Below are 11317 nucleotides of genomic sequence, written 5' to 3'. Positions count from 1 at the left end.
TATATGCACTACATATTACATTATCTCGTAGGTTGGTTTTGATTTCGTGTGATTTTAGCATTTTGATGAATGTGATGTACCTCTAAAGATTGATTAATGCTTTTTTGGTGCCTTTTTGTATGCTCTTGTATATTAAGAGTGTAGCGGACTGATTTCTAAGGTCTGAAGAAGCCTATTCAGGTGAAAGCGCTTACCAAGTTAGTTTTGTGCTACAATAAACCGGTGTTTTAACATTGTTTCAGTGGACATTTTGTTTGTACAAGTACTGGATCCTGCCTTGCATAGCTACTGTGCCTTATATATGTGGTACATAAAATAGTTTGAGATGCCATATACAATGGTATTTACACCTGCACTCAATACATACAACCTGTACAGTTTCTTAGTATTCTTGCTGTACTTGTAGTTTTATACTTTCAGTGAAATACTGCATGTTATACCTTTTCTACAGTTTGTTTAAACACTTTTGTTTGTTTAGCCTATACAAGCAGGTTTGGTTTTGGAAACAGTCACAAGAAATCAGGTCACCTACCAAATTCTCAAATGAATGAATAAATAAGCTATATTTTAGCATTCCAGACCTTCCTTTGGACGAAGGACAGGCACAGTCAGGTATGTGAACAAAATGTTCTAACACAATGAAGAGTGCCACAGTGGCAGAAAAGCTGTCATGCAAGAAGGTTATTTTGTTGAAAGAGAGGCACTATAATAAACGTCAACAATAATTTTAAAATAAATAAATAAATAAGGACTGAAAGACTATGACCACTGACACTTCCAGCCTAAGGCAGATGATACTAAGTGGTGCATGCAGGGCCACAATCAAACCAGACCGGAAGTACAAGTATTCTTCCTTCATGTATGGTGGTAACGTTTGGCTTTAGCCTTACTCTGAGTCTTTTAATTCCAGCACGAGTGATCTGCTGACAGTCGTACAGTTCTATCCGCTCAAGGCTATGGCAGCTCTTTAGATGTTCCAATGATGCATCTGTGATGAGGGGACAATTGTCTAGCTCAATAACCTTCAGCCGGTCATGGGCACAGGCTCCATTTCCAAGGTGTCGGATTCCATCATCTGTAATCAACTCGCAGTGTGATAAACTCTGTACAGTGTTAAAAAAAAAAAAATGAACTATTTCCCAGCTTGGAATAAAGAAATAAAAAACACAAAGCATTCAAGAAACAAAATGGCCCTCAAATATGAAACAGCTATGCAAGAACAATCTGACAGGATATCTTCAAAACAATATTTTGCAACGTGTCACAGCAACTTGTATAACAAAACACTAGGCTGCCATTAGATGATGTACCAAACACCATAATGCCTCCTCCTGCAATCATATGTACACCAAGTATATATCTGAATATCAGCAATATTTCTTTGACTCTTTTTCATGTGTGATTTATAAGTGCATTTAATATACCTGCATCTAAAAACACAGGAAAATGGGAATACCACTATGCAAGCAATCACAGGGACCTTAAGATGCCTAGCCATATGAACCTTTAAATACTCAAACTTATAAGTTCTTGCCATTAAAGAGGCAAAACTGAAAAGACAAAATGTGTTTAAACTCTCTGCTAAGCATTTGTTTCTAAAATCCTAACACTCAGAGACCCTCTATATAATTCCTCTATAAAATGGAGGCATAATAGGAGTGATAAAAGATGACATTTACAAGAAGTCACACTTAGAAGGGTACCTGAAGCTAAGTATAAGTAGAAACATACAATTACAGTTCAGTGAGCACTAAGTATACTGCTGCTGTCAAACTGTTTATGATAGGAGATCCATGTAAAATGCATGAGCCAATAAAATGTAGGCAATACTGAGAAGTGTTGAGCAGCCCAGTGTCTGAATACTGAAAGTACTAAACCACAGCAGTTTTGTGCATGAAGATGCAGTTGGCTTACAGAATTAAAGACCTGCCTGATGAGGTGCTTCCTGTGCTGAAAAGAACCCTGCTTCAAACCTGTAGAAATTTGCACTGTGTTCATGTCAGGATGGAAGAAAAGTGAGCATCCTAATGAGAAATAAAGATATATGTCTGGAGTTTCACATGTATATTAATTGAAGCTTGGCTTTACAATTCATATGCCATTTAAAGCCCCATGTGGGCCCTGCAAACAAGTTTGTCTATCAAATTACTGTTATGTCTGGCTAGCCTGATAGCACAAAGACAAGGTGTCCATCTGTTCCAGTGACCTGTGCTTAGAAACAGACCTGGGATACTGGGAGGATAGTATGAAGTGGCCAATAGCCAGGTCTTCTATCCTAGAGGAGGGATAAGTCACAGCCTATGTGACATCAGATTGAGATTAAACACCTGAATGCATCTGAAAGCACCTGACATAATGTAGCCTGAACAAATCACATGTGTTTGGCACGCAGTTGGGATATTACCTGTGTACTTTTAGAAAAGGTTCATGATGACTTGGTCTACCTCACAGATGAGGAGAGTCAGGATGGGTCTATACATGCATGCATCAGGTGATGCCCCCCCACACCCCTGTCAGAAAGACGCATGTTGATGTACACTCTTTTATGGGAACATAGGCCATCTGTTGGCTGTGTTGAAGTTTGGAACCAACTGAGTTTGGTAGGTCCATGTTTTGAGTCATGCTAAAGGAAACGTGATGTTGTCAGGGCTCAGTGATTCTGTGTTATTAGCTGTAGAGAAAGCACAGATGAGCTGCCCTCCTTAGAATAAAAACTGAGTAAACTTGGCTGATGGGTAGTGGCGAGAGGGGGGTGTCAGATAGCAGATTGTCTCTTTCCTCAGGTTGTGTATGTCTGGTGACATCCACATACAGATCTGAGCTTAGTTTTATATTCCACTTAACATTTCACATTTACTGGAATAAATGATTTGTGAAAAGACGTCCAAATATAGCCTTGGTCATTCAACACATTCCACACACACACTGGTACTATGCACACAGTCGTACAAGAATACCAGTGTCACGTATTTACATCAGTTGCACAACATATGCCTATATGTGTTTCATGCGTAAGCTGTGTTTGAGTGTCATGATGCCATATCAGGACACATTAGAGATCAGTTAATTGTAGCTCATGCAAACATTTCCTGACACAAATGCTAAAAGTCACACAATGGTGCTGCTGACCACCTCACTAATCTTTGGATATAGCAACAGAACTGTACATGCAATGAATTCCATAAGGTTGCAACTGAATCAAAATGTGATACATCAGTTGTGTATATCACAGCATAACAACATGTGTATGAGACAAGACGTATGTGACCATGTAATCAATATGAATTTATACTGATGTCTGTCTCAGAGCATTTAATGATGGTATGTAGACCCATGCACACTTCTGCCATACTGCAATTGTCACTGTGATGGCAGAATGTGAACTATGTAGAAGGCTGATCTGCTCACATCACAGACTGTAATACCTTCTTGCAGCCATACTGTACATCCACACCTCAACATAGCACATGTCGATGACAGCAACATAAATATGTCAAGTGTTCATAGGGGCATAGGACTTTATTAGGGTAATAGCCAACACCACATGGAATCCTAGCCATTATTATACCATGTAAACAGAATCTCTATACCTATATTATGGAAGATAGTAAGACTATTGTGTGTATGTATATATTTGTTGGATTGCATTACATTCTGCCACTGCCTGTATGGGGCATGTGCACCACACCATGACAGAATTAGCAGTCGCACATGCAGTGGTCTGAAGATGGCTTGCAGAGTGTCATGGAAGGACTCTGCTTCATGATGTGTGTATGCATATTTGACATGAGGACATCATCCACTTCTCTGCAGGAAGGATGCCATGTAGCTACAAGAAAATGGAGGATGGTAAATGCATGGGGATATGTGAAAGGTTCCTAAAGTAGTAGTGAAATGAAGAGTGATTCCAAAGATCATACAATGACCATAAGGTACCATTAACCACACACAGACAGCAGTAGACTGGGCCTGATTTGAACATTACCCCTGTGTAGGTATAGAGTATGAATTCCATGCAATGTCATAGTAGCAACACCACATGTGTCTGGCCATATCACTGACACAATGCAGTTTATGGGGTATATTAGCATCATTGTATGCTGAGGAGAACATGTTGGGAGGAGTGTAGGACATGGATGTAGAGTCACATCCCTGTGGAAAATTGTCTCAAAAGTGATAACTGTATGTATAAACATGCAAGTTGCCTACTGTCAAATTAGAAAACCTATATGTATAGGAAAAGTAACTTGTACACAGGCTTATCTTGAATAGTCAGAGTGCATGTTATAAAAGATGACAATCATTGTTATTCTACAAGCAAATGTACAGAGGAGGGTTTGACATAGCTGTGGACTCGCATATCATTCTAAAACTGTCACCATAGTGATTGTTGAATGTACATGCAGTTTTCTGCAGTGAGACTAGAACCCATAGCTAGCTATTTTACAAACACAGTACTTAATGCAAGTGCAACAGCATGCCTAGATTTTACAGTGTTGGACAACACTTTACAGCTGATGACATCAGCAGAATCTGGTGAAATGATGGTAAAAGCAGTGTACCACATGCTAGTGTAAAATGCTCTTTTGAATATCAACCATTTGAACAAATGCACATACCATTTAATCACAGTGAGAACAGAACCCCTACCTATTTACAAAGCACACAATTTACATTTACAATGCCGCAGCACAAAACGTGCTTTTATATTGTTGGACAACACTTTATAGCGGACGACATCAGCAGAGTCTGGTGAGAAGACAGTAATAGCGGTATCCCACATGCTGGTGTAAAATGGTCTCTTGAATGTCAACCCACTGAACAAACACACACACTAATTACCTGCAATGAGAACAGAATGCCTATCTAGCAAGCACAGTACTTAATGAATGCAAGTGCCACATAACAAATCTGGCTGTTAAAGTGTTGAACTGCACTTTATAACTGATGACATCAACAGTGTCTGGTGAGAAGATGGCAGCAGCAGTGTTCCACATGCTGGTGTAAACTGGTCATTTGAGCATTAACCAACCGAACAAGCACACACACCAACTGACCCTAGTGAGAACAGAACCCCTACTTAATTATTTAGGGAGCACAGTGTTTAATGCAAGCGCCACAACACAAGTTGGGCTTTTACAGTGTCGGACAACAATTTACAGCTGATGACATCAGCAGAGTCTGGTGAGAAGAAGATTGTAATAGCAGTGTCCCACATGCTAGTGTAAAATGCTGTCTTGAATGTCAACCAAGTGAACACATGCACACTAGTTGACTGGAGTGAGATTAGAACCCCTACCTAACTAAGGTACACTGACTAGGGAACTGAGCATTTAATACAAGCCCCATGGTACAAGTCTGACTTTTACAATGCTGCTGGAGAATTTCTAGTGGATGACATCATCATTGGATGCTTCAGAGAAGATGCTGGAAGGTCTGAATGAAATGAATGGTTAGCCATGTATAACTGTCAAAGTTTTTGTACTTAATGGGACTGGATTGCTGGCTGTAGGATAAACAATTACACTCTTCTGAGTGATGTGCGTACACACACACACACGCACACACACACACACACACACACAAAAGGACTGCGATGAGATTAGAACCCTAACTAGGTACACTAGCTAGAGAACTCAGTATTTAACACAAGCACCAAGACACAAGTCTGACTTTTATAATGCTGCTGGACATTTTTTAGTGGATGACATCATCAGTGGATTTTTAAAAGAAAATGTTGGGAGGCCTGTATGAAATGGATCGATATTCATGTATGACTGCCAAGATATTAAAGTTCTGCGTGTTACCTTGAGGAGTGTGCAAAGTGTAACATGATCTGTTGTGTTTCCAGTGTGCAAGAATACTTTAAGACAAAGTATTTACAAACTATATGCTAACACCTGTCTGCATTACTACAAGTATTGGGCAATTTGAATGTGTATTGTCAGTATAAAGATGTACATGGTATGTAACAAAACATTTTATTTATTTCTGTAGTGTAGTTGACATATATGGGAACAAGTGCTGAGACACCAAGTTTCAAGTGCATGGGTACAGGTAACACATGACTACAGTGTAAATATGTGTTCTGTCATTAAAAATGGCCTTCCCTTTGGATGTGTTTTTACATGTACTTTAATAGGATGAAGATTAAGTGGGCAGTAAACATAAGTAATACATGCTAATGCGCACTTTCCATATCGCTCCTCCAAGCAGCAGGTTTGTGCGATTGGTGGCAGAGTGTTTGCGCATGGGAAATGCACATTTAAGGACTTCTACTTGAACTTGGGAAATGCTTATCCATACTGGCTATGGTAGACACAGCTAACAGATACTATGGTGTTCATAAATACTTTGTATCGGACATGTTGTGTCATAAACAGCATAACTTTAAAAAATATTTATACTGCTTTTCCCATTTGCATGTAGTTAAGCAATGAAAAAACAAGTGTCTGCTTCATTGATAACATTATGAGAATTCTATTTGGTCACTTTCCTCTGTGCAAACATATTAAGAGGAGAGGTGTGGCAGTTAGCATTTGGGATAGTACTGAGTGAAAGAACCACTCATGCTGCTTCACTGACTGTGTGGCAGCAGGTGTAAGTGCACTGAGGTTTTTATTTTGAGCCCAGATGATACAGGGTTTGAATCCAGCTGTATCAAATAATGTTAAAGATTATTTGAAATGTGACATGAAATGACTACAGTGAAGTACTGTATATACGATCTCTGCTTGACCTACAAAGCCATGTCTGACCCAGAGCTGCTAGATATGCTACACCTAAAGAAATCCAATCCCTCCATGCCACACACTCCAGGGACCTTAACCTCATTACCACAATAAACAGAACATGCTGGAGGGACAGGTTCCCAACCCAGACACTTCCCATACTCTAGAACAAACTTCCCATTCACGTCAAGCAGAGCACTTCACTGACCCTCTAAGAGAAATCTTGACGAGTGGGTGGGCAATAGGAAGTTCGACCCGGAGATCACTTCAGTGGCCTTGCTTGACAGGGGCACTGGGAACTAACTTTGGGCGGCATGATGCCAGGGAATCTTCTTGGGCTAGGCTTATATAGGCTCCAGGGCCATTAGCCTAGTACACACCTATGAATCTTGCAAGCTATGAAATGTTTCAAAGGGGGAGTGGGAAAAAAAAACATCCAAGCAAGTACTGCACGTGTGTCTGTCCCATACACTTAATGGTGCTGCATGTCCACTCTTCAGTCTGGGAATACAGTGACCAGCTACCTGCAGCATGGCAGCCCTTGCACTCAGCTGAGTATTACCTAATTCTTGGCTCTCCAAATCTTATGAACTGCTTATCCATTACAGTCTAAACCCTCTGAGAAGTTAGTGGAGTCCTGCACAATAAAGGATTACAATCCGGACCATCTGGAAAGAAGTTACTAAGTAGTCAGAGCAGGGTGCAGAGTTGCGGAGGCAACTGTCAGATGACAACAAAGATCAGGTTGGGAATTGGAGGGGCAGTAAAAGAAATTACTGTCAGCTCCAGGCAGATGGACTGCTGAGAAGCATTCACTGAAGTATGCCAGATCTCAAACATTTATAGCCATTTTACAAATTTGGAAGGACTGACTTCAGTTTATGTATCATGCATCTTTGGTACTGTCTAAAACTATCCAATCCCCCCGCCAACCTGTGTAGACAACTTAGCCATTTTTATGACTAGCATTTGCTTCATATTTATGAATAAGCCCTATATTTTAAGAGTCCAGGCCTAAAGCACCCAATGTAAGAATCCAGGGCAAATGGAGAAGAAAAAAAGTGTCTTCACTCACTTCCCTGAAATCACTTCATGCCACCACTTCAGTTATGAGGACAGGAGAAATCAGGAAGAATTTCTCTTCTAAGGACTGGACTTGCCCTACTCCAAACAGTTCAAGTAATGCTGAAACTTCCTTCTGTGTAGTCCTACATGCTGCCCAAGAATATCACTTGTGGATGCGTCCCAGAATGGAAAGTCAAAAAGAATTCCCCTGCAAGGAAGTGATTGCATGGCTCAAAAACACATGGTTAACAAAAAGCAGAAGCCAACAACTGTGAGCTGTATGGACTAATGTAATTAGTTAAAAAAATAAAAAAACACAAGAATAACAGACCGGTTTCGGCTATGGTGTTAACCTAGCCTTCATCGGTGTAAATATTCATAAGATCTTGAGGTTCTTTTTATACATTGACATAATTGGTCACAAATTTCATTTGTGAGCTCATGAATATTCATTAGTATACAAAATCATAAATATTCATTTATTTTATTTATTTTTATTTTACATTTGTTAACCGGGCTAGTCCAACTGGATACATGTCCATTTTCAGTGGAGGCCCGAGGAGAAAAGCTCCGCTACCTAATACATGGTAAAAAATATAAACACAATATATAAGTTATTACAAGCACAACAAGCATATTACACAATACATGGGGTATTTCAAGCACAAAAAATACTTAAGACATTAAACCACAATATGAGAAAGTAAGGTAATAGGAGATATAGCTGATACAGAAATACTGGAATGTGTAGTATGATACAGCAGAGATTAAGGAGTTTGTTTAAAAGTTTTCAATAGTATGTAGAGAAGAGTATAGTTGATAGATAAGTGACAGTATTTCTAGTAGAAAACAAGAAAGTTAGTAATAGAATGTAGATAAGAGTATAGTTGATAGATAAGAGACAGCATTTATAGTAGAAATGAACACTGAAAAAGAAAGAAAAATCTACCTGAGAGAAGTGTAAGGATGCAGTTTGTGTGAGGAGTTGTAAAGATCAGCTCGGGTTGTTGCATGAGCATAGCCAGTGATTGGTTAGACAGTGTTTTAGTTTAGTTTTAAACAGTGTGATGGATGTTTGGGCTATTAGGTCAGGGGGAAGTTGATTCCATATCTTACCAACTGAGTTAGAAAATATAGAGTCACCTGCTGTGTTCTTTGATAGAGAAGTTTGAATCAGTGTTTTGTTAGATGAGCGAAGGTTTTTTAGGTTGTTGTAGGGTTTTATAAGGGTGGAGAGCATAGGTGTATTTTCAGGGTGGTGAAGGGCTTTTTGGGCTATGGAGAGCTGATAGTATTGAATTAGGTGGGGTAGTTCTAGCCATCCTAGGTAGCGGAGATTCTGGCAGTGATGTGTTTTATATGTGGAGGCAGTGGCAAATCTGGCAATGTTATTATAGGCTGCTGTAAGCTTATTGGTATTGTATTTAGAAAGGTTAGTATATATTGGGGAAGCATATAGGAGTGTCGATATGAGATGGGTTCTAGCTATGGTAGTTCTTGCTTCAGGAGTTAGAAATGGTTTGATTCTGTAGAGAGAACCTAATTTTCTATTAGTTGCTTTTATGATTGAGTTGATATGAAAGTCAAATTTAAGTAGGTTGTCAATAGTTATGCCAAGAAGTTTGGCTGTTTGGTCAGGAGAGATAAGGGTGCCATTGTTAGAGGTGAGAGAGAAGTCGATAGAGGGGGATTGGTGTGTGGGTAGGAAGAGGAGAAGTTTAGTTTTCTTAGGGTTTAGGAGGAGACAGTGATTAGAGAACCATTGCTCTAAGGTGGTGAAAGTTTTTTGGGTAAGTGAGTGTAGGCCAGTTTGGGTGGTGGCTGAGCAAATGATGGTGGTATCGTCAGCGTATTGGATACAAGTAGTTAGAGGGGTGACAAGATGTAGGTCATTGATAAAGATGGAAAATAGAAGAGGACCCAAGATGGAGCCCTGAGGGACTCCCAGAGTGGTGGGCAGAAGTTCGGAGAGATTAGTGTTCCATAACACTGCTTGTTTCCGATTTTGAAGATAGGAGGAAAACCAGTTTAAGGCAATGCTGTCAAGAGAAAGAGATTTTAAGCGATGTAGGAGTAGTTGGTGGTTCACCATATCAAAGGCTTTTGACAGGTCAACAAAAAATGCTGATGAGAGTAGGTTATTATTTCGTTTTTTATTAATGGAGTCAATAAAGGATAATAAGGCTGTGGTGGTGCTATGGTAGGGACGAAATCCATGTTGGCAGTTTGCGAGGAGGTTATTGTTTAGGAGGTGACTAAGTAATTGTTTGTGGATACATTTCTCCATTATTTTAGCAAGAGGAGATAGCAGTGCTATGGGGCGGTAGTTGGAATATTCAAAAGAATCACCCCCTTTGAAGAGAGGGATGATGTGGGAGATTTTCCAGAGTGAAGGTATTGTACTTTCTTTTATGGTTCTATTGATGAGTATAGAGATCGGGTAGGCAATAGCTTTAGCTCCTAGCTGGAGATATTCAGCTGGTATTTTGTCGGCTGAGGGGGTAGAAGGTTTCAGTTTTTGAAGTAGGTTTAGAATATGGGAGGTGGGTATGGGTTGCAGTTGAAATGGTGGTAGGGTACAGTTTTGGTTACCTAGTAGATCAGGGTCAGGGCTTTGTTGGTTGGCTAGTTTAAGTATTGTAGAGGTAAAGAAGTTGTTAAATTCATTTGCTGTTTGTAGGGGAGAGTCAGGGCTGGAGCCTAGAGGATTGGGAGTTTCAACTTTGCCAGGGGATAGTAGTGTGTTAATAGATCTCCAGAATTTTTGTGGTTGGTGTTGGGAGGATTGCTGTAACTGGGTATAGAAGTTTTTTTTTATCTTGTATGTTAGCTAATTTAGTCCTGTTTCTTATTTGTTTGAAGTTAAGGTGATCAAAGGAGTCTTTAGTGGCTCGCCATTTAGTCCATGCTTTGTTCCTAGTATGGATAAGTTTTTTAGTATTGCTTGTAAGCCATTGTGCTGTCTTAGATTTTATGCGTATAGAGCGCATGGGGGCATGATGATCTAGAATAGTGAGAAAGGTATGATTAAAATGGTTGACAGCGTCATCTATTGGGAGGGTTTGTAAAGGTAACCAGTTAACTAGGCTAAGTTCATATTGAAATTGATGGGGATTGAAATTTTTTTTGCTGCGAGATAAGCGGATAAGGGGAGGTATTGATAGTTGTGTTTTATGCCTAATAATGTAAGTTAGAGAGTGGTCACTAAGGTCATCTGGGAGGGTTCCTGTAGAATACTTTTGTTGGGGGCCATTAGTTAAGATCCAATCTAGTATGGTCTCTTTATTATTGCTTTTATTTGTTCTAGTTGTTGAATTAATGGTTTGATGGAATCCATGGAGGTTGATGTGGGTAGATGGATTAAGTTGTTTGCATACGTTCCAATCGATATTAAAGTCACCTAATAATATAGTTTCTTGAGGGAGATTGATCGAGAACCAGTTAAGTAGGTTCTCTAATATTGGGGGATTGTTACCTGGGGGAAGATAAGCGCAGATAATATTAATGGTTTTGTGTGGATT

At 39.6% G+C, this 11317-nt stretch overlaps 1 protein-coding gene across 1 annotated transcript in view; it reads right to left on the bottom strand.

Annotated features, from left to right (window-relative positions):
• The window catches only part of FBXL20 (F-box and leucine rich repeat protein 20), a 2487640-nt gene that overhangs the window by 141137 nt on the left and 2335186 nt on the right, over window positions 1–11317 (bottom strand). Inside the window, exon 15 of the mRNA XM_044055052.1 lies at window positions 891–1103. Within this exon, the coding sequence (XP_043910987.1) occupies window positions 891–1103 (213 nt within the window). The remainder of the gene's footprint in view (window positions 1–890; window positions 1104–11317) is intronic.

The sequence above is a fragment of the Protopterus annectens genome, chromosome 13.part0 (genome assembly GCF_019279795.1).
Source record: "Protopterus annectens isolate FY-2018-M chromosome 13.part0, PAN1.0, whole genome shotgun sequence".
Lineage (NCBI taxonomy): Eukaryota > Metazoa > Chordata > Ceratodontiformes > Protopteridae > Protopterus > Protopterus annectens.
This window is presented reverse-complemented; position numbering and strand designations above follow the sequence as displayed.